The 27,335-nt window shown below is 31.4% G+C and overlaps 4 protein-coding genes across 4 annotated transcripts; 2 read left to right on the forward strand and 2 right to left on the reverse strand.

Annotated features, from left to right (window-relative positions):
- Nucleotides 1-3,288: 3,288 nt before the first annotated feature.
- LOC125853559 (uncharacterized) lies at nt 3,289-4,614 on the forward strand. The gene has a single exon (XM_049533277.1). It carries the CDS (start codon nt 3,289-3,291, stop codon nt 4,612-4,614), a length of 1,326 nt encoding a protein of 441 aa, XP_049389234.1.
- Nucleotides 4,615-7,572: 2,958 nt separating this feature from the next.
- LOC125852592 (embryo-specific protein ATS3A-like) lies at nt 7,573-8,357 on the reverse strand. The gene has a single exon (XM_049532329.1). The coding sequence runs from the start codon at nt 8,281-8,283 to the stop codon at nt 7,816-7,818; it is 468 nt and encodes a 155-aa protein (XP_049388286.1). The 5' UTR covers nt 8,284-8,357; the 3' UTR covers nt 7,573-7,815.
- Nucleotides 8,358-14,372: 6,015 nt separating this feature from the next.
- Nucleotides 14,373-15,911, forward strand: LOC125853715 (uncharacterized). Its single transcript, XM_049533447.1, has 2 exons — nt 14,373-14,983; nt 15,060-15,911. The coding sequence occupies exons 1-2, from the start codon at nt 14,621-14,623 to the stop codon at nt 15,666-15,668; spliced, it is 972 nt and encodes a 323-aa protein (XP_049389404.1). The 5' UTR covers nt 14,373-14,620; the 3' UTR covers nt 15,669-15,911.
- Nucleotides 15,912-18,429: 2,518 nt separating this feature from the next.
- LOC125866154 (serine hydroxymethyltransferase 7-like) lies at nt 18,430-23,863 on the reverse strand. The gene is made up of 4 exons (XM_049546462.1): nt 22,481-23,863; nt 21,037-21,442; nt 19,123-19,224; nt 18,430-19,036 (listed from the first exon to the last, which is right to left on the reverse strand). The coding sequence occupies exons 1-4, from the start codon at nt 23,531-23,533 to the stop codon at nt 18,813-18,815; spliced, it is 1,785 nt and encodes a 594-aa protein (XP_049402419.1). The 5' UTR covers nt 23,534-23,863; the 3' UTR covers nt 18,430-18,812.
- Nucleotides 23,864-27,335: the final 3,472 nt, after the last annotated feature.

The following is a 27,335-nucleotide window of genomic DNA, read 5'->3' on the forward strand; positions in this document are numbered from 1 at the left end:
ATTCTTCAATAAACAATAGTAATGTCCTAAAATTAGTAATTTTATTATCATTATTTTTAATTTAATTCATAATATTCATTTGTTAAAAATCAAATATAAATAAATATATTAATATTAATTTAGATTTAAAGTAAAATAATTATGTATTTTAAAAAATCTAAATTAAGACTTGTGTTCTTAACCTCGTACAAAATCAATTGTATTATTTAAAGAACAAAAATAATTAGTTATTTAAAATTATTTGTAAATCAACAAAATCAAAATATAATTAATTGATTTTTTTCAATTTACTCTCTCTATTAATTTATTATTTTTTCTCTCAAAATTCAAACTAAAAAATATATTTTTTATTATATTACATGATAAGAATTGCAACTAATAATATTTTTTGGCTGAATTGCAACTTAGTGAGAAGGTTATATTTTTTAACAAACACTACAAGTTGCAATTCTTATCATGTTAATATAATAATAAAAGAATATTTTTAAAGTATGTATGTATGTATGTAGGAGTTTATGGATGATTTTCGAATTTGGATTACATGAAAATAGTAACAAAAACTTATGTAATTATTTGTCAAGATTACTGATGGTCTTTCTATTATATTTTCTTGTTGGAGAATATTTGATACATTTAAGTGTTTATGAAATTAGAAAATTATGAAATAATTGAGAAGAAAAAAATTAAGTTTATACTCCTTTTGTTTTCGTATTAGTTATTTTACTTTTTTACACTTTCTTTAAGAAATTATTAATAAAAATGATATTTATTAATTTACTCTTTATATTTTTTTTTTTTACAATTTTACAAATTTTGTTTATAATTTCAAAAATAATTAATTTTTAGAGTAATGAAAAAAATTATAGTTTAATTTTGTTAATTGATAAACAATTTTAATAATTATTTTTAGTAATTTAGATAATTAATATAGGATAGAAAAATAATACTAAATGTCAGGAGTATGATGAATTAGGCTAAATTTCATACTTTTAAATTATTTAAAGGTAAGGAAAAATAGTAAAATTTGAAATAATGGTAAAAAAAACAAGAAATTGAAAAGTTAAATAATGGAAAAAAGTTAAAAAGTAAGAGAGAGAAGGAACTTTGGTCCTTTTTTTTGAAAATGGGACCAGAAATCCATTTATCAAATTATAAAAGGGGCCCCACACAACTTTTGTATGCCACCTCATACTTGTCCCTCAACCACCATAAAATTTTTCCACACCCAACATATGATTACTCTTTCAACACGAATCACTAGATATGTGTCAGTTAATTCCCCACACACGTAGTTAATTAATCAAAGGTCCAAATATATAGACAGCTCCATTTTCTTTTTCTTTTTAAATTGATTAATTATACATTGAATAATCACTAACAATTTGGAGCCTCATTAGTTCTCCGACCTGGAATTTTTTTTAATGTGATAGAACATCTGCCAAGTCCTATTCGGAGGCCCAAATCAATATAGGCGGGTGTATTTCTCAGATTCTAAACCTTTAGCTCTTCTTCTCTATGAGTAATTTATTTCTTTGAATTCATGAGTAACACCAGGACTATTGGATCAATCACAGCCTTCTGAACTTGATGGATAATGGATCCGGTTACTCTATCCTTCTCCACTTAAATATCGAATTTTGCTTTGTATGGTGTGGGGCTTGAACCTGCAACCTAAGCCACAAATCGTTCATCTTTTTGCCACTCGAGCTAGGCCTTGGGGCCTATTTTAGTTAGAAACAACTCATTTTTACTCTTACTAGTTACTACTTTGAAGGTCATGTGTCGTGTCGAAAAACAAACTCAACCGAACGACGACCAAGATGAGAATCATTACTATGAAAAAAGGAAAATGCGGATCTAACATAAAATCAGGGTCAGCTGGAAATTGTTATCAAATTTGGTTATTCCTACTTGCTACATAAAAAAACAATACGTTGTCGATGCGGTGAAGGAAATTATAATAGGGAGAATCAAAATCCCATTTATGGATACAACACATCTGATGAAGTTCATCTGCAAAGAAAAGCTAAAGGCTAAAATTGTAACAGCAAGGTACCTGAGAAATCAAAAATACCTTTATTTGGCGATATATTAATCTCTGGAAGCAAACAAAACAGAGATTAAATCTTTTAAATACATCAATTAAAATACAAATTTCATCGATAGTGGAATTCTACGGCAGATCAGCTACATGAATTTAGTCCTACATTCTATAAACTACTACTCCACTGGATTTGAACTCTATACGTAATTTGGAAATTTCGTAAATAGCAATTATAGTAAATTTAATTATGTTTTATAGCTATAGTTTGTATATTTACGTGTTGTAGCCATAGTTTTACTTGTCTTGTTTGTATAATTCGTGGGTGAGTTTGTATAATTCGCGGGTATATTTGAATAATTGAGTTGTTTTTGTATAAACTCAAAATAACAAATTTATACAAACATCAGAACTTTAAACAGTTATACAAAATTATATTATACAAAAGTTATACAAGTTTCAAATTATACACATGTATGAATCATACAAATTCGAAACTCCAACCCACGTAATTATAGTTGAATGTTGATTGTGAATGGTAACTAACTAAAATTATAGTTATGATGACTAATAACTACTCCCTCCGTTCCATTTTATGTGGCAACATTTGACCGGGCACGGAGTTTAAGAAATAGATAAAGACTTTAAATGTTTACCAAATTACCCTTTAAAAAATAATAATATTAAAATTTAAAAACAAAATATACGCAGTCCAATTTTTTTTTAAAAGTACATTCATTTTCTCTCTCCTATATATTGGTGAAGGCTAAAGTCAAAAAAGATAAAAGTACAGTGACTTTTTCAGATTTATGTTCCCAAAAATTACTCATTTTCTCTTTTCTCTTTTCTCTTTCTCTTATGAAGAAGATCGTCCCATTTTTGCAAATCATGTTGTTCTTTTTAAAAAAAAATCCTCTTCTTGATTCCAATTATTTTTAGATTTGTGGCGCCAAAATCACATTAAATTTATGGCGCGAAATCANTGCAAATCATGTTTTTCTTTTTTAAAAAAAATCCTCTTCTTGATTCCAATTATTTTTAGATTTGTGGCGCCAAAATCACATTAAATTTATGGCGCGAAATCATAATTTTGTTTGAATTTTTTCAGCAAATGCTATTAAGAGAGATGTTTTTTATATTTTCATGTCATTTTTTCCCTCTGTTACCTTTGAAAAAATTCTCTTGCAGGACTATTGTATTGTTTTCTTTCATCTCCTTTTTTTTCGTTTCTTGCTTATACTCCAGAAATGAGTATAGTTGTATTTCCGGAAGATCCAACCACTAAAAACAAGCGATTAAAATTTGAAGAACGTCAAGCCATTGCAGATTGGCTTTTGAAAGAAAGCAAGGAAGGAAAACTCAAATATGGATCTTTAAAACAAGCTAGTATTTTGTTCAACAAATCAAGAAGAACTATTTCACGCATTTGGAAGCAATGTAAATCATCTGTTGATAATGGTACACCGTTGGATGTGTCTTCGAAACTTGTAGGCAGAGTTGGAAGAAAACGGGTGGAAGTTGACATTAATCAAGTTAAAGAAATTCCACTTTGTCGTCGAACAAATATTCGATCTCTGGCTTTTGCGATGAACATGGCAAAATCAACTGTCTTTCGGCGGATAAAAGATGGCACTATTCGGACACATACCAATTCCATTAAGCCTCAACTAACCGAACAAAATAAGAAGGTACGACTTGAATTTTGCTTTTCAATGCTTGATCAGAGCACAATTCAGACAAATCCGAAATTTGTGAATATGTTTAATTATGTTCACATTGACGAGAAATGGTTTTTTTTATCTAAAAAGAGTGAAAGGTACTACCTACTTCCTGAAGAACATGAGCCTGATCCATATCGCTCTTGCAAAAGTAAAAACTTTATTCCAAAAGTTATGTTTATGGCTGTTGTTGCTCGTCCTCGATTTGATGAAAATGGAATTGAGCTATTTTCTGGAAAAATAGGTATTTTTCCATTTGTAGTTAAGGAACCAGCTAAGCGGAATAGCAAAAATCGAACAGCAGGAACTCTTGAAACAAAACCTATTCTATCAGTAACTAAAGATATCACTAGGGCTTGTTTGATTGAGAAAGTTCTTCCTGCCATTAGATCAAAATGGCCAGCTTCGGATTCAAACATTCCTATCTGTATACAACAAGATAATGCAAGACCACATATTGGTGTCAATGATTTGGAATTTGTTGAAGCTGCCCAAAAAGATGGATTCGACATTAAACTATGTTTTCAACCACCTAACAGCCCTGATTTAAATGCGTTGGACCTTGGATTTTTTAGAGCAATCCAATCTCTTCAATATCAAAAGGCTCCTTCAAATGTTGATGAATTAGTGGAAGCGGTGGAAAGATCTTTTGATGAAATGAAGGTTGAACAACTCAACCATGTATTTCTTACTTTACAATCTTGTATGATTGAGGTGATGAAAGATAATGGAGGCAACAACTACAAAGTGCCTCATTTGAACAAAAACAGATTAGAAAGAGAAGACAATCTTCCACTTCAACTTTGTTGTGATATTGGTATTGTCAATCATGTTTCAACTCTACTTCAACAATGATAGGGATTACTAGTATGGCAAAATTTTCTTTTTTGAAATCCACTTTTGATAATTTTGCAAGAACATAGAAAATTTTAACAAATGAAAACTGAAATGATGTTTTATAAGTAGAGAAAGTACTAGTATTGTGTACATCCAAGGTGATCCATGTAATTTTTGCACTCCTTTAATATGTGAAAGTTGAAATGATATTTTGTCAAGTATATTAGGAGCATTACTATTGTTTACAATCATGGTGACCATATGTAATTTTTGTACTTATGGATATTAGTTATGAAAGTATAACAAAAATTACGATGGATCCAAAGTAGCATGAATTATTTGTAGCATTGTCACCTTTTTTTGGGTGCCTTTTTGCTAATTTAATCTTAAAAACAAATTTCATTGATATTGAATTAAAATTGTAAGTTGAGAGCAATGTTACGAAATGATTATTATTGAATTGTTCACTATCTAGTTTGAATTTGAAGTTTTTGATTTTCCTTAAATAGATTGTAATTTAAGATAATCATCAAATTCATGTTAGAATACTTTGCATTAAAATCATTACCTTACTAAGTGAAAGCCCCAAAATTTTAGTGATAAAATAAGAAAGCAATGTAATGTAAAAATGCAAATCTTTTTTTCTTGGTGAAACATTAGAAAGAACGAGTGGACAAAAAAAATTTACAAATTGGAAAGAGTACAAAAAGCTTAGGAAAAAAAATGGAGTAAAGAATGGTATCTAGTCATAAACAACAAAAAGCTGCAACATTGTTTTTATAGGAAAGAGAAATTGCAGGTTCAATTAATTAATAGATGACCTTTTATAAAAAAAAAAAAAGAGTATTATTTTTAAAATTAAGTGGGACCAATAAGGGTAAAAGAGGAATTGTATGTTTAAATATTTGCCATATATGGAAATGTGACATTCTTTTTGGGACTGACCAAAAAGGAAATGTTGCCACATAAAATGGAACGGAGGGAGTACTATATATTTGCTTAACCATGTAATTTAGTACTCCCGAACAACTTTCACATATAGCAAACATAAAATTCATATTTGTATGTTATAGCTATAGTTTGCATAATTGCGCTCTATAGCAAATTTTATGTTTGCTATGAAGCTTTTGATTTGTATAATTCACTACAAACATCCAATTTTATACAAATATTGTTCAATTTTGTATAAATTCATTTATACATTGTAATTTGTATAGTAAGATCTGTATTTGTATTATTATAAGTGTATATGATGAAAATATATGTATTTATATATACACTTTTTTCTCGCTTTATACAAACACGAACGCATTTTATACATTTTATACCGAAATGTATAAAATGGCTAATTGTATATCGAAAATGGCTAATTGCATATTGAATTATTTGACAAAAAAAGGGGATGTTTGCTGCAAATTACAATTAAAATAAACTAATTTGAATTAATAATTTGTTATTTCATATAATTTTTCCTTATATTAATAATTATTTTCTTACTAAGTGTGTCGAATCAAAATTTGACAAGTAAAAAGTGATGAACAGTGTAGTATGAAATTCTAGCCCACCAAATACTATACTTTCTAATTGAAAATAATTTAAATTTTAAAATTTCTCTTTTATCATAATAAAATAATTTATAGTTACACGTGAATTCAAATAAAATTCTTTATTTTTATAAATTTATGCCAATCAAGGGATGTTACCTAATTAATTAGGGTTGTGCATAAATCAAATTGATCGATAAATTCAATGAAAAAATGTTATTGATTTACTATTATTGGGTTAATGGGGCTTTAATGATTTTCTTTAAAAAAAAGTATTGGATTATTGATTCGATTTTGATTTTTAGTATTAGATTATTGGATAAATCGATAACTCATTAAGACTATATTAATTTATACATAAATATTAAATATTAATTTCAGTACCTTACTGGTTACTACTTTTCCCTCTAAGTTTCCATTCACACTTCACAATTACTTTGAGTTCACAACTTCATATTATATCAAGCGTTAAAATCTAAAGTAAGAACTCTATTCCTTTTAATTTCTCTTTGTATTGCACTTGTATAACCCTTTTCATGTTAGTTATTATTGTTTCTATATTATGAGCGTTCGATAAAGTTACATTATTTTTTTGTCACGTCAAATCAAGAAGTCATATTTATTTTATAAGCATTTTCTTACTAGTTAAATAAAAAATCGAAGGTCAAGAACTAAAATCGATAAATCGTAAACTGATCAAAAAAAAATATCATATTGATTTAATTACTTATTAGTTTAGCATATTTATAAACATAAAATTAATAAATCAGACGTATAACAAATAAAATTGAACCACCAATGCACACCCAATGTATGATTGCTCTTTTAACACCAATCACTAGACATGTGTCAGTGAATTGCCCACACACGTAATTAATTAATCAAGGGTCCAAATATATAGACAGCTACATTTTTTTTTTAATTGATTAATTATACATTGTATAATCACTAACAATTTGGAGTCTCATAATTCTTCCACGTGGAATTTTTTTACTATGTGATAGAACATCTTCCAATTCATTTAGGTCATAAAAGTCCGATTAGGAAGCCCGGGTGTATCTCTCAGATTTTAAACCTTTTAACTCTTCCTCTCTATAAATTTTTAATTTATTTCTTTGAATTCAAGCGTAACAGCAGGACTATTGACAAATATAAATGAAATATCAAGTAAAAGAAGGCTTTATATGCGGAGCCTATTTTTTTAGTTAGAAAAACAACTCATTTTTATTCTTACTATACTTTGAAGGTCATGTGTCGTGTTGAAAATCAAACTCAACCGAACGACGACCAAGATGACAATTATTACTATGATGATGAAAAAAGGAAAATGCGGATCTAACTTAAAATTAGGGTCAGTTGGAAATTGTTATCAAATTTGGTTATTCCTACTTACTACAAAAAAAAAAAACATAAACACACATATTCTTTTTTATTTATTACATAGATGCGGGGAAGGATATTATAATAGGGAGAATCAAAATCCCCATTTATGGATACAACACATCTGATGAAGTTCATCTGCAAAGAAAAGCTAAAGGCTAAAATTGTAACAGCAAGAAATAAAAAAATACCTTTATTTGGCGATAAATTAATCTCTGGAAGCAAACAAAACAGAGATTAAATCTTCTTTTAAATACATCAATTTCATGGATAGTGGAATTCTACGGCAGATCAGCTACATGATCTTACGGCAGTGATTAAATCCATACCAGACTCCATTAGGAAGAAGCTTATTATATTTAAAGGTAATAGCAGGACGATCTGAACCGTACACCTTGACGGTCTCCGGTTTCCAGCCGTCGGATCCAACTCTCTTCAAGTAAAGGTAGCAGATCTCATAAATACAGGGGCCACGGATCTGGAAAGTATCCGTAGAACAGGTCTCGAATGTCCTTGAGGATGGATTATCTATCCTGGGCGCATAGACCTCAAATCCATAAGCATCTCCAAAAGCAATACTGACTCTGTCTCTGGTGTATTTAGGTGAAGAACAGCTTGTTTTGATTGTCAATGTGTATGAGCAACTCCTAGCAGCAGTGGCGCTATGATTGGTTTCGATGAAAATTAAGGGTTTTATTGATGTTGCTTGTGAGAAACTGATGAAGAATACAGCTAAGCTCAGCACAACGAACTGACCACCCATTTTCAATGTTAAATTTAATTGTTTGACTATTGCTGTATATGTTGGATTTTAATAGTCTCACCTATCAACAGCCCCATTTTTTAAAAATAAAATAAAATTATCACGCATCTGGTACACTCCGTTATCAATGAAAGAGATTTCTACATAACGTGGCTACAAAAAATAAATGTAAATAAATTAGATTTGTTCCCAAAAAATATTATATTTATTTAATTTAATCTTAAATATCTTTTTCTATTTTTTAAACTTTGTACTCACTTAATAAATCAAAGTCAAATGTATAGAGATCTCCATTTTTCCCTTTTAAAATTTGCATAGAAGCTGGAATTTTATCCTATGCATAGCGGCCGCGAATTTCATTAACATAAAAAAAAATATTGAATTACCCAAAAGTTAGCCGCCGCGGATTTTCATTATCATAAAAAAAAAATTATTGAATTACACAAAACTTGGAGATCTTTTCTTTTCGCCTTGGTGGATATCCATTAAATGTCAATTGGTTGGGCCATAAATTTTCAGATCATACTGGGTCTGGTAAGCCCAACCAGTTAAAGACTATTTTTGCATTATATATTATTATACAATATTTATGTACCTATAAATAAAGGTTACTTACTAATATGTATAAGCAATAAAAATTATTTTCAATAAAATGATCATATGTATATGAAATATATGAATATGATATATCAAATGTATTGATATTATATAATTGTGTATATATAATGTATAATTATGTATCAGAGATGTATATACATTGTTAATACAGTAAAATATATATTGCAGATCAATTTTGTTAACCATAACCAACTCAAATCTCCTTTAAATAGTTCCAAAATTTACATATGATATATATATATATATATATATATATATATTCACTCAAGATTGTTCACCAAATTCCTCTATTGTACAAATTGTCAATCTTTTCTTTTATCTAAGAAAATTAGAAGAAGCTAATTAAAAATCCTCCTGTAAAATAAAAATAACACCACGTTGAAGTAAATAGGATTCTTATGAACTACGTACTATAGTTATAGTATATGGATAAGAATGGAACACGAGGATGGAATAAAAAGCTCACCTCTTCGAAATCATGTTATTCATCATAATAATTACATCAAACAATTTAGTTGACCTACTATTGTATTTTCTCGATTTCAATTTGTTTGTTTTATTTTTCATTTTTCAATTCATTTCAAAATGAATATATCCTCCTTTTTTAAAAGAACTCTTTAACTCGTATCAAGTCAAAGTCAAAATAGGACAAATAAATTGCGACGGAATGGAATATATAGTACGTACCATATTTATTTGATTGGTCCATTATCCAATTATATATCCTTTGTACGTTTTCTTGATTTGATTGGTTTCAGCAGTGTTGCTCTGGCCTCTGTCATTTCTTTCCAAAAAAAATTTTGAACGATGGATGCAATTGTAGCTGCTTATCTCCATCAAGATTGATTTTATGTTTACAAAAATTGAAAATAAAAAATAAAAAAAGACAATGATTGCAGTACTTGAGAACCAGCCAGCTATAAACTTCCATTTTTCATTGTATCTGTCAGAATCTCTGATCATATATATCAACTGAATTCATCTCATTATTATGAGAAGTAGTCAAGAAAGCCAATTAATGGGCCATGTTATCTACTGACAAACAAAATACTACAATTTTGTTGATTTCTTGATAGCTGACACTTCAAACTAGAGCAAATAGACTACATACCTAAAACTTGTACAGGTTAAATGTATCTATTCGAGTTTTGAAATTTATGAATTTTTATAATAATAATAATTATAATGTATTCATTGTAATCTCATATTGAAGTTTTTGAAAAGAATGGAGTGTAAACAGATCATATGCATATACTGAATCTAGGCAAAAGCTATTGGATTCGCATGAATCCATAATAACTGATGTAGACATATATGTACTTAAGGGGTATATTTATATCCTCTGGATATGTTTTTTAGTAGGACAAGAAGCATCAGAAACAGGTTGAGAGAATAGACTCATTACCAATGCAAAAAGTACAATAGAACAAAGGACTTATTGTTATAGCAAGAAATGATGATCAGTCAGTTTTCTTTTTACTTCAATACTAATATACAAGTTGAATTAAATACCATAATAATACAATGCGGAAGATATGAGTACTAGCTAGTACAATACAAGACGTTATGGGGACAATTTCAAGATTCCTAGAAGGAGTACTACTTATAATTTTGAAAACAACTTTTCAGACCAATTTTCTGTTAACTAAACAGTCGTGTATCCTCATCTGAGTCATTTTTATTTAAAAAATCACGATTTTCCCATTGAAATTTCTTATTGGAAAGTGTTTAGTGGCTATTCCTATCGATATTTTGATTGAATCAATGAGAAAAGAAAAAATAGTGATGTTTTCTCATTGGAAAATTAGGAAGTTTCAAAATATTTTAGTAAGAATATGTTTCCAACTATATGCTTTTCTAGTGAGCTTGGTCGATAGAAAATGAGTGAAAAAAATTATATTTTATAATGTAAAATTTTTCATTAACGATAGGAAAAACCTTTGTTTCTAGTTGTGAATTGAACCCAAAATAAAACGCATCACTGATCACTAATGTGTGGTTGGAAGGCTTTGAACCATTGACCACACGTCTAGTTGTAAGATGAATAAAGTATTTATTAGTCATATTTACTTCTAGTTATATTTAGTCTAATACTAAAACACAAAATTGCAAAAAGGAAGGATTTCAATTTTTGTATTTAGTTATGGCTAGGATAAAGGGGCCCGGGGAGAAATAGTAAAGTTGTCTCCGTGCCTATGACTTATAGGTTATGAATTCACCATAAAATAATTAGTAGTTGATGTTTGTCTCTTGATACACTTCTTATTTCACTGGGAATGTGGTCGTTTTTGTGCAGTATTTTGTGCATCGAATTGTCTGTTATTAATTATGGACCTATGGTTAAAATAGGAACCTTTATCATTAAGTTTAGATAAATTCATATGTCAAATAAATTCAATGGTTGGACCTATTTTAAGATTCCAATAGTTCCTCTTCAAAAGAAAACTGTCATCAGACAGGTTGGAACAAAGTTCCTGTTTAATGGAACGGACATTTGTGCCTCAAAGTCATTAACCTAAGTTAAGTAAGGGATAGTTACGGCCTGAATCATTTGATTATCTAATTTAAAAATATATACAAAGTATATAAATTGTGTGTAAATATATACTATACATTGATAATGTATATATTGTAAATATGTCGGTCATGTTAGTAAACTAGTTAATTGAACGGTATATTTGGTAGCTTTCCCCTTAAATTAGTACTACTAGTTTGTAGGCTCTTAAGATTTGGTTTCATCCTAATGGTATTGACTTTCTTTTCTTAGAAATGGAAATTTTCTCAATGTAGTATTTGGAACTAATATAAACTTTTACTACTTCACTACTTTATACTATTTCTATTTCAACTTGATTGACATATTACAATAAGCTAACTATTCCAGTTGTTCCTATGTCAAATAATTAGATGTATTCTTTTCTTTTTTTCTACTAAAAATAATATTATATTGGTGAAGAGAGTTACTTTCTATTTGATTGATTACAAATTGGAATTTTTGATTGACACCACTTTAACAGATATTTTTTCAAAACTCTTTTGGTCCCCTCCAAATTAAAGTGTTATTGGTTGTGGTGGTGGCTTCGTTCAGGTTTAAACAAACAATTGACCATAAATCATACCCCTCACTTCTTTTTATCACGAAAAATTTATTCACACTTGATATTTATACAAAATTAATGAAGGATGACACGTATCTTAATATGCACATTTATCAGTGTAAGCAAACTACTGATTATGAATTTTATATCATTCAAATGAAAATAGGAAATGGTTTTGAAAATATAACTGTGAATGTCAAAATATTTATTCACAGATTACCCTACTTATATAAATCCAGCAAATTAACGTGTACCCTCCCCTCTCTTCTTTTGTTTTGTAATCATAGTGTCTAGACCAATTTGCGTGCACCAAAACCTATATCGGATAACTTTTTCCACCAAAGCTTAATGTTTTTAGCTTTGTGCCCAATAATATTTGAAGTTGAGACCAGGTAATTTTCAGTCGGCTTCATTGACCAACACTGGGTGCATTCACCATTACACTTTAGTTGCAATTGGATTTGATTGATTTTGAGGTTCACCAATTTTCAGCATTACAAAACTCATGTGGTGTCCAATCCTTCCCATGAAATATCCTATCATACTAAAAACTGAAACGATCTCTAACCCTTTAAAGAATTGTACGAAGTTTGCTGGAACATCCTCTCTAGGACCCCCCCAAAAAAATAACAACCTTATAGCTACCTTTTAAATTAAATGGATCTTGATTAAATTTTTCAAAAGCCTAGTTATATTAATTTTTAGCCGCAAAATCAAAAGTTCAAAATCGCTCGCGACTAAAGCCATTATGGTAAATCGCACGTCGAAGGTTGACAAATTTTTAGGTTAAAAAGATTAATTTCTAGGTGTATGGTTGCCTCCACATTTTTTAGTGGATTTGGAAACTGGAATTCCATTTTGCAATTCCAATACAAATTGTACAAGTCCTATAAATTTGCCAAATTTCAATGTAGGAACAAGCTAAGCATGCATTCTTGAATATTCATTCCCCCCATATCAAAAACAGGATCCCTGCTTTTGATGATACACATCTACTATACATCATTGATGCACAAGAAAGTTTTGGGCTCTGCCAAAAGCAATAATAATAATAATAATACTCCCTTGAAAACCATTTGATGTGGGGAGCTATATAGTCCAAAGGGGTTCAATTAAATCACCTTCATCGAATTATAACGTGTAAATAAGATATATTATTGAATCTATGTGATCTAAGCGAAGTTGTAGTAGCAAATGAGGCTCAAGTATTAGTTCACAAGTTTGAATCTAATTATACTGACATTTTATTGAATATTGATTCTGACATCATGTGAAAGAAATATCGATCCTTTTTTTCTTTTTAATTTGTTATGATACTGGTGGGGGTTTTGTTTTTTTTAGTATTGAGGGGACCCCAAGTTAATATTAGCGGCAAGTTCGTGTATATTGAACTTAGAAGCAATATATTGCTTTTCATAAAATCTTTCCCAAAAAAGTATAATTTTAACTTGTAAAAGTGAAAAATGAGGGGGCCAGTATCTGTAATATAATAATCTCAACTCCAAGACCTCATCATTAATATCTCCTTAAACTTCCTCATCATACAGCTAAATAAATTATCAAAAGAATAATTATCAATTAAATTAAATGGAGAAAAAGGTGAAAGAGAAAAAGAAGCACTCAATTCCAAGATTGAACCAAATCAAAATTGAAGGATGAGAAGACATAAGAATAAGAAGTATCCCAGTCAAAGTAGTCAAACTTTTACAGCCCAAGGAAACGAAATCTAGGGCCTCATAGAATAAAGAGCTACTATAATATATTTAATAATACAACAACAAATAATAATTATATCTTAATCTCAATAAAATCGACAATATAAATCTTATTTCTTCATTCAAGCTCATATTATGTAATCAACACATTGAGAAATATTAACTACCCCTATATAAGCTTATTTTGATTGTTATGAGAGGCGGAACTGTAAATTCAATTTTATGAGTTATGGACTTCATATCAACGACTTCAAGTGGTAATAACTAGATTCTAAATGTAATAATTGAACATATATAATGAATTTCTTAAAAACTAATACATTGTTTGAGCAAATTATACTAAATTCAGCCTAATTTGTATCTGAACTTCTAGCTTCGTCTCTGATTACTAGTTCTTAGTCTAAATAAAGGAGGAGGGTTGTGATAGAGTGACAACCAGCACAAAACTTGTCAATTTGTGATGAATAATCATATTTAAGAATAAAAAGTGAAAAATGAAAAATTAAAGATTTCTCTCTAATTATCATTTTTATGTGCAGACCCCCTTTTTGATTCTTGATTCTTGAAAAGTCCTGCAGACTAAATCTTTATGAATAGGAAAGTGTAATGCCTTAGGCCAACTCATGAACTTATCATGTTTACTTTTTTTTTTTTTTCATTTGGACTGAGAAATTCTCCCTTTTTTTATTTTTCCTTTGCCTTTTTCTCCTTTGCAGCATTTCTCTGCTTCCTTTAAATAATGAATATGGCAGATTCTCCAATCATCTCCTCCACTCTGTAGGAAACACACATAATTGCACCCAACAACCAAATCCTTTTCACTATATAGACAGACTCCTCTTATCTCACTTCAAAAATATATTCATCACCTTTTCTTCTCTTGAGAAAAAAAAAAAAAAAAACTTCATGATGAGTCATTCTTCATCTACAACTTCTGTTAATGGATTCTACAACTTCTTAACTAGAGGACTTGACAATCTTGATCACTTATTCCTATCTCAAAACTTCATGTCTTTTCATTTTCTTCAACATGTTTTGTCATCTTTAAGGTCTTTTCATTCCCAATTAACATTACTAGTCCAAAAGTTACATTTGCCTGTTGGAGAAAAATGGCTTGATGAGTATATGGATGAAAGTTCAAGGCTTTGGGAAGCTTGCCATGTTCTTAAATCAGCAATCACAAGCATGGAGAATTATTACACTGCTGGTGCTAATTTTGCTTCTTCTCTTGATGATCACCACATTTTAAATCCCCTGCTTTCCCGCCAGGTTGTGTGTTTTATATCGATCATTTTTTCGCGTAAAGTTGTCATCTTTAATAGTTCTAATTTCTTCTTGATTGCAGGTTATTCGAGCGATAAATCGATGTCAGAGGGAAATAGTAGGGCTTGAAGAAGAGAACAAGAGCTTAATGGAAACAAGAATGCAAGATTTATCATTGAATTTCGACGAAAATGTTCTGATAGGATCAAAATTCAATGGATTTAGTGGGTTCAGAGGAGTGCTTTATGCAATGAAGAATGTTAGTTCATTGCTTTTGGTTATTTTACTAAGTGGACTTGTATATTGTTGGCCACAAACAAGTTTTTACCAAAATGGTAGTCATGAAGGGAACATGGTTTTTGGTTCATCTTTTATGGTTTCAACTTCAAGATTGTATCAAAGAGTTGCAGCAGAGGTGAATCAGGCTGAAGGACAACTCCCAGGGATCCTACTTTTCGAGTATCGGAGAGCAAGAGTTGCCATGGCTGAGCTGAAAATTGAACTAGAAAGAGCTAAAGAATGTGGAGTAGTATTGTCACAAGTTGATATCCATGATAAGATTGAAAATTTGAAAGATTGCTTTGGAATGTTGAAATGTGGGGCAGAAAGCATCATTGGCCAACTTGATGACTTCTTTGATGAAATAGTTGAAGGAAGAAAGAAACTTTTGGACTTGTGCACTCATAGGTAATTTAAAGACACATATGTGCCTTAATTAGGAGATGCTAGAAATGTAACAATAACTTAGTGGGGTAGTTTTTTTTACATCTTTAAAATGTCATTTTCCCTATTTTGCAGCTAAAGTTTAGTCTTGAAAAACTTTAGGAGGAAGTTTTCTCTGTCAAGTAATGCATGAATATTATTATCCTCAAGGGAAAAAAAAAATAAACCAGAATGTGATTCTTCCTTTGAATAAAAGTAGACATTATAAACAAGAAGAATATGTTGGATAAAGATAGCTTCAATGAAAAATAAAAAGAAATATCCACTCAAAATGTAGATTCTTCTCTTTTATCATCAATATAACTGCATCAAAGATAAGAATTGTCTGTTCTTGTTTTACTGACAAATGCCAGCAGTCACTTCAGTGGGAATAACATAAGAAGATTGATAAGAATCACAATTATCATATATATGTATACTACTTACACTTTAATCACATCTAGAATATTGTGTATTTATTTAACTCCCAATTCATACCCCACACATAAATGTTATATCACCTATGACCTGTTACATGTCCTTACACTTTAACTAGGAATTTTGTTACTATGGTTAGACCTCACTTGAGTTGGGGCATTCTATGATCAAAGACGAATTCAGAATTTAAACTTGTTGTGTTCTTAGTATTGAGCATATTTAACAAGTTCACGTATGTAACTATGCCATGTGTCAAGAATATTAGGTTTAGTTGAATCTCTAATAAGCTCCATCGACATGTATCTATAAATATGTCAATTATTTTACCATTACATCCAAAATGTCCTCTCTCTTTATAAATTACCAAAAAAAAGAAAATGAAAGACCCCCACCCCCACCCCCACCCCCCACCTCCCCTCACTCTCTCCGGCATCATTGATTTACAATGATGATTATGATTACAATTCGACTCCTTAAAGGCTATTTATTCCCCAACCATACAAAGATGAAGATACATAAATGATTATCCCAACTAACATAATAAATTACTTGTTCAAAGGCAACATTTTGATGTGTTGAGGAAACATAGGAGTTGAAAGAACAATTTATTATACTACTATGTTTTAGTAGGTGTTGTCTTAACAAACAAACAAAAAATTGAATTTTTATAATAGACAGGTTAGCTAGGTTTAGGTTTACTGAAATTAGAAGATGCTTCTTCTGTCAATTGGAAAAGAATGTGATACCACCTAAATATAAAGTAAATAAAAAGGAATGATGCTTCCTTCCCACATGACACAACTATTTTGTAGAAAATGACAGCTTCTTAATAATGTTAATAACACACATTAGATACATCTTTTTAACTTTCTTTGTCGGTTATAATCACAGCCAACAATCCCCTTTTTCATGCAATTAAGTTTTGTCTAATTCTCATTAAAACTTGATGTTTTAGAACCTTGATTAATTAAGGATCTTAAAAGTTAAAAAAATCTTTGATTTATTAACAGCCTAAAAGTTGATGTTGGGAAGAAAAGAAAAAAAAAGGTACTTTTTAGCTTTTCTGATAAGGCAATTCAACGATTTTCTTTTTAAAAACGAGACAGCTAACATGACTGGTACAAATTCAAACAGGAAAATAGCACAAACAGCTCGCAAAAGGTACTGAAAAATAGTTTGCTAATTTTGGTCATAAGAGGTGTCCGTTTAGTTTAATTTTGGTTACAACCCTATATTTAAAATTCCTTGACCGAAGAGTGATAATTGAATTTCACATAGTAGAAATTTTATTGAGAATCATTGATGAGTTGTATTAGTAAATTACTAATGATTCAAGTTGTGAAAAAAGTAATGGAGAAGTGGGCGGAGACAGAGGAAGAGAAGGATCATGAGATTCCTGGCTGCTAGCATTCATCTCTTTTTCTTTCTTTTAACTGTGGAAGCTTTTGTCTGATTCCCAGAAAAGGATGTCTATTTTTTCAAGGAAGCAAACAATGAGAAGAGTACATTGTAGCATGTGTAATAGTAATTGATGGTTGTTGTTGTTGTTGTTGTTATTATGTTACTACTAGTATTAGTATAGTCGAATAAATGATGATTAGTAGAAAACAAGCAGCTACCTCTCTGTGGCTGCTGTCAACAGAGTCTATACTCATTTTCTTGTATCCTACCTCTGACATGTCATCTGTTCCCTGTGGCTGTGAAAAATGTAATTTTCTTCTCTAATTATTATCCTCTTTTTCTTCTTTACAACTTGCAACTCAGACTTGTTCCTTTCAACTATCCAAATCATGATTCTGGTTTCACAACTTTTCACTTCTTTTCCCAATATCTCCAACCCCCAAACAACTTTCTTTATGCACTTGCTATAACCTTATTGGACACACTTTAAACAAAGTTGCTACACCTGGTCGAAATGTACTCTAATATTTTGGCATCTTAACTGTGCCAACTCCATTCCTAGCATTAGGTTACCTTGAGTAGAATGCAATCTTCTCAGAGGCGGCAAATGACCTGAACACCTACTAAATATTCTACTCTTATCAGCTCTTTCTTCAATAAATCCACAAGTACTGAACCTGATTATAATAGAGACTGAAACTGCTGCTAATCTAAGGCACTCCAACAGTAGCTCTAGCAAGACACTTAAAGTGGAAGGGGAACAACATAAATTAAAGATATTAACACTCAACACTAGACTTTAAATTTAAGCCATTATTTCAAACCTTCCCTTTCATTTTCCTTCGTTTCTTTTTTACTCAGATTTACGTACATTCAACCTCAATGAGAGAACTATAGAGTATATACAAGTTGAATATTAAAGATATAATAATATAGATACAGCCAAGAATAATGAGACCCAAAATGAGTGTATTTAAAATAGCTATAGGAGAATGAATCAGGTCCCCCTGGTGTGACATAACACTATTTAATTTACCAAAACCCTTGACAAAAAAACTGACACAGACCATTACTTCAATTTACCATGGCAATAGTAAGGATGCAAAACACTCCATCGTGGCATATCATAAGTTAATCCAGGCTTGCTAAGCTCAAGGGAAACGTGAACACATCATATAAGCCTACTCAATCACTAACCACAAGTTGGGTGCACCGCTGTTCTCCCCATCCACAACAAAGGTTGGTCAACAAATAAAGAAAGAATTCCTCCACCAGAACAAGATTTCCAGCTAGACTATACTTCAAACCCAGGCATTGCAAAGAGGGATGCAAAATTTTCAACACGTGTTCGTAACTCGATAACATCTTTATTGTTCTCAACGCCTTTCAGAAAACCCTTAGCGAGCTTTCCATGTTCTCTCTGTATCGAATTTGTAATCTGTGCTGCCTTGAGGAGGAAATCTGCCATCGTATCAAAATCACTCTCTATACAGCCTCGTGATGTCATAGCAGGGGTCCCTGCAGTCAGAACAAGAAAAATTGATTACGCAAACAGCTTTTCAACTCCTAAAATTTGATATATGTGCCTCCATATCCAAACTTACCGATCCTCACACCTCCAGGAGTAATACTTCCATTATCATCAAAGACCATTACTTTGTTGAGAGTGATGTGACACAACTCGCAGACCTTCTCAAAATTCTTACCTGCAACATAGAAGTACAAAGATCATCACCAATACATTCAAAACCCGCAAAGCAAGTCAGCAACTGCAATTCTAATCATATTGAAATAGGAACATCCTGTCCCAGAATCACAAGCAATAGAATTGGCACGGGATGATCAGTTTATTTTTGAAGTGTACAAGTAAATTAATCAATGCCTATAATACCCTAGCTGAGCAAGTGTTGTTAAAGGCCTGATTCTAGGCACATCGCCACATTTATGGCCCGCTTCAAACAAATAACTGTAGATGACAGTGATAGATTGATTGTCAAGAAATTTTATGGATGGACATTAATAATTGGGAACAACAAATTAGAAATTTGACAACACAAGTAATCACCAATATGAATTTGAAAATAGCTTACAAGTCAGAAATCCAACATTATTTTTAACGTGATTGGCATAGTTTTTCTTTTCATATTACACGCTGCCTTCACAAAAGTTGTTTTTTTTAATTTCACATTGCTGGTAAACACAAGGAAACCTTATAAACCTTTTCGTCTTTGATAATATTGAGTTGTGCTGGGTTATGCTAGGAGTTTACTCTCCTTGATACCTACATCACAGGCATTGAACAATAGTAAATGCTTTTTCTTATACATAGAAACACTCTACTTTCAGACTGTGTCGGCAACTATGCCGGGACTTAACTCTCTGGGAAAACCCACCTCACATGCCATTTAACAATTGTAGATGCTTTTCATGTCAAAAGAATATTTGCAAAGATTACAAATATTTTTTAATAACAATTATAAGCTAAAATTACTACTATTTATCTTTAGCACATTGGTGTCCATGATCCTTATCTCATGTTATTGCCATGTTAACTGCAATCAACTAACTCTCAAATTTAAAATACATGTCTCCATGTTCTGTTCATAATGCTAGAGATAGGACAACACTCAAGTAGTAAGAAATGCACAAAAACAAAACTGGTGCCTCCCACACTATCTCCATTTCTCAACAATTTGACTGTTCTTTTAGTAATCAACTCAAAACTTAAACAAGACATTCAATTGAGCGGGACGGAATCAATATATGACAAGCAGCCAAGACATCTCACCACAAGTAAGATTTGGGCGGATTAATTGCCTCTTGACAATCATCAGACTTTTAAAGAAATCTTGAGACCAAACCTAATGAGATATACGGCCAAACTTGGATAAATGTTGATCCCAAGGTCATAGAATTTACTAACTTCATCGAAGAAGAAATGTACAATTCAGTAGCAAAACTGATAAAGAAGTCAAGTGTGAAACCGGCGCTAGAGGAATTGACAGTAAATGATAGGAATAAAACATGAACGAAGAAGAGAATGCAATTCATTTACCTCACTAGGATGAAAAGAAGAGATGGATGATTTTTTTAATGAAGCAGGAGAAGAGATGAATAATGACCCAGTGCCTATGACCAGAAATGTCAATTGCCTTACAAAGACTAGACTGGTTTCTTATTTTTGTTTTCAGCAGTATCTTAGTCGACTGTAATGGAACTATCACAAAGCAAGCATATAGCTGACCTAACTATTTAATGCTGGAGGCTTAGTTGATTGATAGTATCCTACTCCACTGCCCCTTAATTTTCCAATTCATTCCTAAAAGAAATATCCAAATAGACAGGGAGAGGAAAATTATGGTATAAGCCACAAGAAATAAGCAGATTTCATCAATGTATTCCACCAAAGATAAAAATAGTTACATTATTTAAAAAAAAAAATGTTCACCAGAGACAAATGACATAACTCAATGAACAAAAGAGACTGTGGCAAGAGGTATAACAGAAAAGATTTCTACCTGTTAACCCAAGATTTCTTAGATCCCACAATATCATGTGATTGTCAGTCCCTCCAGTAACCAGTCTGCAGTTTCTTCTCAATAAAGCCGCTGCCAACGCCTGAGCATTTCTCTTAACTTGTTGCATATAAGCCTTGTAATCAGGAGTAGCCACTTGCTTCAATGCTATGGCGAGGGCAGCAATATGGTTGTTGTGTGGCCCTCCTTGCAGTGCAGGAAAAACAGCAAAGTTTATCTTTTCCTCAAAATCATACTTATCACTGCCATCACCTTGATTCAAGAGCAGACCTCTCTTTCTTGGCTTTGAACCTTTCCTATAAAAGATAATACCTCCCCTGGGACCTCGAAGACTTTTGTGAGTTGTTGAAGTAACTATATCACAATAATCAAACGGACTCGCGCATTCCTGCAGCAAAAACCATGCCACAGATTAGCAAGTTTGTGGATTACAAATGCAATAAAAGGACAAATTACAAATTAACTCTGATAGGATTAGAGAGGAAATAATTCATACAGCAAATAGCAGGCAGAGGCTTAAGGCATGAGATGACACCAAAACATTTACTCATGAAGCAAGATTGACTAAGGGTGACATGTCTTACAGATTCCCGCAATACTCCCCCCTTAGACATCCTATCTTTCCATTAAAAACTATACCAAACTGTAAAAGCTTTTATTTCTCCAGAAAGTCAAATATATATATATATATATAATATTCTAACAAAGTGAACTCAGGAGCAAACTCAAAAATAAAAATCAGTTGACCCTTTATCACACTAAATCCCTTCAGACGGAGTGGTAACGGATTCAAAAATTCACAGCTGTAACAAGGATAATTATAGCTCAGTTACTTTAATTGGAGACAACACCAATACCCCCAAGGGTATATTTACACATGCGCGCGCGCACACACCACACAAAAAAAAACATAAATTCAATGGCATATAGTAACATACTGAAATCGACAAGCAAGCATTATCTTAAGACCTCAAAATTGAGTGGCACATGATCGTTTTGCAGTCAAATTGCCTATTAACTCATACAGCATATGAAAAAATGACACTATAGCTAGAACAATAATCCACAAACTAATCATGAATTAAAAAGGGCAAAAACAATTCAATCAGATAACTTACACTTTAAGCAAGTGATGCCAATAAAGGTACCATAAGGGAAACTTGCTTCAGTAAGCTCGCTGTTTTTTTTTTTGAAGGGGTATATAAGAATCAGTAAACTCTAGTTAGTTGGCCTAATTAAATAGCTAAAATCCAAAGGCTTCTATACGTGGAAGGAACTGGACAGAAGCAAATGTTATTGGGTTGATCCTTCTTGCTTTCAAACAAAACATCAGCAGTAAGCACTTCAGTCATTAAGAAGAAATTTAAACTGATGCATGAATGAAATGAATGAGCATAAAAAATGATCAGAAAGCTTGAAAGATTACCTTTGCAGCAATGAGACCACTAATTTGTGCCATATCACACAACAAAACCGCACCACATTTGTCAGCAATCTGTCTAAACTTTGCATAATCCCATTCCCGGGGATACGAACTCCCCCCACATATAAGTATCTTGGGACGGAAATCAAGAGCCCTTTCCTCGAGCTTATCAAAATCTACATACCCAGTTTGGGGGTCAACCTTGTAAGACAGAGACTCAAAGAAAATTGAAGCCCCTGAAACTCTCCTCCCATTAGGAAGATAATACCCGTGACTTGTGTTTCCACCAGATGGTGTATCCAATCCCATTATACGATCACCAGGTAGTAATAAGCCTGTATAAACTGCAAAGTTTGCTGAAGTACATGAATATGGTTGCACATTCACACCCCAATTCTCCGGGTCAAGTCCAAAAGCAGTTAATGCACGCTTACAACATAATGTCTCAATTTCATCTATAAACTGATTACCACCATAATACCTTGCACCCGGTGCTCCTTCAGAATACTTGTTTGTTAAATGGCTCCCTAACGCCTCCATCACAGCCTTGCATACAAAATTTTCAGAAGCAATCAGTTCAATCCCTTTGTACTGCCTCTGCTTCTCCTTCTCCATAATCTCAAATATATCCGGGTCAGCTGCCTGTAAACCCTGATTACCCCAAGCCCTAACCGCATTTCTTCGCGATTCAAGCCCTAGCAAATTCTCATTAGAACTCGTAGCCCTAAAACTCTTCGAAGAGGAAGAAGACGAAGTCGCATCAGTATCTCTCTTCCGCTTAATACACATGGAATGCCCTAAAATTCGAAACTCCTCGACATCCCTCTCCTCATCCGCACTCTCTCCCTCCTCCTTCCCATTCTCCTTCGTTTGTTTATCCATCAGTTGAAGTGGAACCGGCGTAACCGGATACGATTGGTCCTTAACCCTAGAATCGATCTGAAAAGCAATCGAATCATCGACGATATGAGACCGATTTGGTGCGGTCATCACCGGTGACACATGAGTAATAAACCCTAACGACAGATTACTCGATTGAGATTGACTCAAATCCATCACAATTTGCAACAAACAAATCAAAAGTCTAACAATTCACAAATGAAAACAAAGATATAACCCTAACCCGTCGGAAAATTAAGGACAGCAACAACAGTAACAAGAGCAGAAGCAGCAGCGGCGGCGGCAACAGTCGGAATAGCAGTTCCGGTAGAATCGCATCGTCCAGATGAAAACCCAAATAGTTCAAAGATTTTTGTTGCTTTGTGAATGATATTTGTATAAACAAAGAGAGAAGGTAAACAGAGGGGTGATAGAAATTCGTGGGGTTTTTTTGACGAAGACGGGGAAAAATTCGAGGGGATGTACCTGGACGAAATTTGGCCCTATGATGCCGGTGACCAGGCTGTCAGTTTAACAAAATCCTTCACCTTGCGGGTTTTACTTTGTGTTCAATAAAGACTCCCAAGAAATTGGAATGTAGACGATTATCAACGACAGATTCGTTTGGGCCTTGTTTCATGGGCCGAATTGTGACCCTAATAAAGAAGTTGGACAAAGTGCCCATTTTAGGCATGCTTTCAAATTGTTTCACTTTTATTTTATTTTTAATTTAAATCTTATTGTGAAAACTTAAGGTTTAGAGTCTATCAGAAATAATACACTTGTATATTGTTGCTATTGTTATGCTCAAAGAATCTCTCTCGCAAGAGCATTACTTATATATTACTTCCAAGTTGTCTTTATTTTATTTTTAAACTTATTAGTAAATTGCATATGAGAAACATAATAAAAAATTGTTAACTCAAGTCAAAGAGTATTATATTTTTTACTCTCAATTCAAAATTAATTAAGCATATACATATATCGTATGGAAGTGAACAAGCCAAATTTTTCCTATTAAACTCAATTTTAGATCTTTAGAAAACTCTAAGAAAATCTTCAAGAATGTATTTTCAAGGATATTTCAAAGTTTTAAAAAAAATTGAAATTTGGGTAAATTTATTCGTCAATTTGAATCTTCAAGTAATTATTATTGTGGTCATTACCAATCAGACTTGAAACATGATTTTAAAAATAATAATTATACCTTCCACATGCAATGAAGTTTCAATTGGTTGTCGGTGATTTGTTTTTAAACGTACAACTTAGAAATGTTAGAAAGGAAAAGCTAGGTCCTAGATATTGATGATCATAAAAAAAATGTTCATATTAAATGCTTCATTTGATTAATTTTCGATCTCTTAAGTTCTTTTTATTTTAAGAAATAAGGATGGATTCAAGATTATTTTAAGAAATAAGGATGGATTAAATAAGGATGGATTCAAGATTATTTTAAGAAATAAGGATGGATTCAAGATTTAAAACAAATTAATGTACTTTAGTATATATATATATATATTTCTAATTTTATATGTTGTACACATGTTACATTAGAAAGAACAATATATATGTTGAATTCACTTTAATGTTACTCCATTTTACTTTCACTTTGAAGTCAATTTAACTAATTTTTGAAGCTAATAACTAGATTAACTTATGAAAATATTTGAAATTATAAGTTGCAAATTCTCATGTCAATGTATAGTATATACAATAAAAATATCCATTTAAAATGTTATGTTTTGTCATTTTTGGTTGGAACACACAACTTTCAGCAACTTTTCTCAACTTTAATGGCGAGTTAATGGGCAATTGAACTTTAAATCTTATTTTACTCAAAACATGTTTAACTGCTCACATGTGAAAATTGACTTTGTCTAGATACCCACCGCTTTAATTTGGCCTTAAATTTTGGTAAATCATTAGTCATTTATTTCTTTTTAATTGTCATGTCTTTTCAAAAATTAATTTAATTAATTTGAAAGTTAAATTATATTATATTAATTTAATATTTTAAATTAAAAATAATATGAAAAACATTATAAATTATAATTTATTGTATATCAATATAATTAAAAAATATATTACAAAATATTTGTTAAAGCTCTTGTTGTTTCATTCTGGAAAAAATAAATCATCACAACCGAAAGAAGTATTAACCATGGACAGGTGACACATGCATATACGCACATTGGTGTCAATAGTCAATACGTGCAAACATATAAACTGAATAAAGAACAGTATTTCTTTCCTAATTCATCGTTAAATTTTGTTTCACGAATTGTAACAACTATACCATTAAATGATTTCTTGATTACAAAGCATTGTGGGTACTTGAAAGGTGCTACTAAAATTTAAAAGCAAATTTTATAGAGTGATGATTAAAATTTAAACAAAAATGTTGTATATGGAAGAAATATTGATTAGTCAAGAACTTTTACATTTAAGAGATAAAAATTATGGAAATGAATATGATGATGCGAATGTATAAGTATACTAGGAGAGATAAAATTAGAAAATAGAATATAAGGGATAAAAATAGGAGTGACCTGGATGGAGGATAAATTGTGTGTTAAACAAGAGTTAAATTGTCCAAACATGTGAAGAGATGCACAAATACACTAGTGAGGCGGTATGAAAGTTGACTATAGATAATTACAAAATGCAGAGGTAGGTGAAAGAAGTGATTAAACACGATGTAATTCAAGCTTACTAGTTGGGCACAGCCTAGACCTAGCTAAGAATAAGATTTAAATTCACACTATCACAGACTCTATATATAAAATCACTCAAAATAATATTATTTTATTTAAGATAAAGTTTAATTGGTTGCTTGATTATTAATCAAATGTTCAATAATAAAAGATTTTTTAAAATATTTTTTTTTATATAATAAATGAGAATGTGATATGTAACAAAACAGAAATGCTATATTCTAATTGCGTGTATTTGTATGGATATTGGATAGTATTTATAACACGCAAAGATGGCCACGTACATTGAAGAAAGCGCGCTAGGATATCGACACTTAACGTAGACCCCACTAATAATGGTCCCCATTTTCCTTTGGCCACCGTTAGCTTTTCCAACAATTTGCTTTTGTAGGCCCCACCAATTGACAATAACCTATAGTAGTAGTAGTACTTTATAGTATGGTTCAAATTCCTCTTTAAGTCGCTTTGGTACACGTGCTCAAAACAGCCCAACTCGCCGGGTAATCGTTTAGTCCCGGTTCTTTCATTTTTTAGGAATTGTTTCTATCTTTACAAAATAATGATATTATTGAGATTAATTTAATTTTTTTTCTGATAAGATCCTTATTTATCTTTAAATTGAATAATTACAAATTTAATCCTAAAATATGCAGAAAAACAAATAAGTTGTGAGGTATTGAATTTGTTCCCCATGTGGTTTGGGATCACGGTGGTTAAGGTGAGCGAGTTTTTGTCAAAAGAAAAGGAAAAGCGAGTGTAGCAAGTTTAATTGTACTCGCGAGAGTGGGGATGATTGGATGACGTGGGTTTTCCGTTAGTCTAAAGGAGAAAGTTTTCATTTCCCGTTACGGCGAAGTGTCACATTTTTCAAGTTGCTTCCAAGAGGCGTAGAGTAAAACCGAAAACTAGAGATGGCTAAATTACCCTTCTGTCCTCACCATACTTTAATGTAGTACTTAAATAACTTTTTCTTTTATTTGTTCGTTTATTTATTTTGGGAGTGGGACTTTCTTTACTAACACAATAAACATTAAACACAAGTTGTTCAAGCACTAGCGTACCACTAAGTTAGAAAGATAACATAAAAGTTTATATAAAGTATGTATAAGGACTAAGGTCCTCATCCAAAATTAAAGTTATTTTGTATATAAGAATAAGAGCAAATCTAAATACTCATTCATCCGACTATTTAGATAAAAAAATAATTAATTGATGTAAAATATAAATATATAATCAATGTGTAATGTATATATATAATCATATTA

Source organism: Solanum stenotomum, chromosome 1 (genome assembly GCF_019186545.1).
Source record: "Solanum stenotomum isolate F172 chromosome 1, ASM1918654v1, whole genome shotgun sequence".
In the NCBI taxonomy this organism is placed as follows: Eukaryota; Viridiplantae; Streptophyta; class Magnoliopsida; order Solanales; family Solanaceae; genus Solanum; species Solanum stenotomum.

What these genes read in the sequence shown, in the direction of transcription:
- LOC125866154 (XM_049546462.1), bottom strand. Translation starts at nt 23,533, where the DNA reads ATGGATTTGAGTCAATCTCAATCGAGTAATCTGTCGTTAGGGTTTATT. An exon ending in GTGGTCTCATTGCTGCAAAG is followed by an intron (nt 21,443 to 22,480) that starts GTAATCTTTCAA and finishes TTTTTGCTGCAG; the next exon opens with GAATGCGCGAGTCCGTTTGA. An exon ending in AAGAAATCTTGGGTTAACAG is followed by an intron (nt 19,225 to 21,036) that starts GTAGAAATCTTT and finishes TCTATGTTGCAG; the next exon opens with GTAAGAATTTTGAGAAGGTC.
- LOC125853559 (XM_049533277.1), top strand. Translation starts at nt 3,289, where the DNA reads ATGAGTATAGTTGTATTTCCGGAAGATCCAACCACTAAAAACAAGCGA.
- LOC125852592 (XM_049532329.1), bottom strand. Translation starts at nt 8,283, where the DNA reads ATGGGTGGTCAGTTCGTTGTGCTGAGCTTAGCTGTATTCTTCATCAGT.
- LOC125853715 (XM_049533447.1), top strand. Translation starts at nt 14,621, where the DNA reads ATGATGAGTCATTCTTCATCTACAACTTCTGTTAATGGATTCTACAAC. An exon ending in ATCCCCTGCTTTCCCGCCAG is followed by an intron (nt 14,984 to 15,059) that starts GTTGTGTGTTTT and finishes TCTTGATTGCAG; the next exon opens with GTTATTCGAGCGATAAATCG.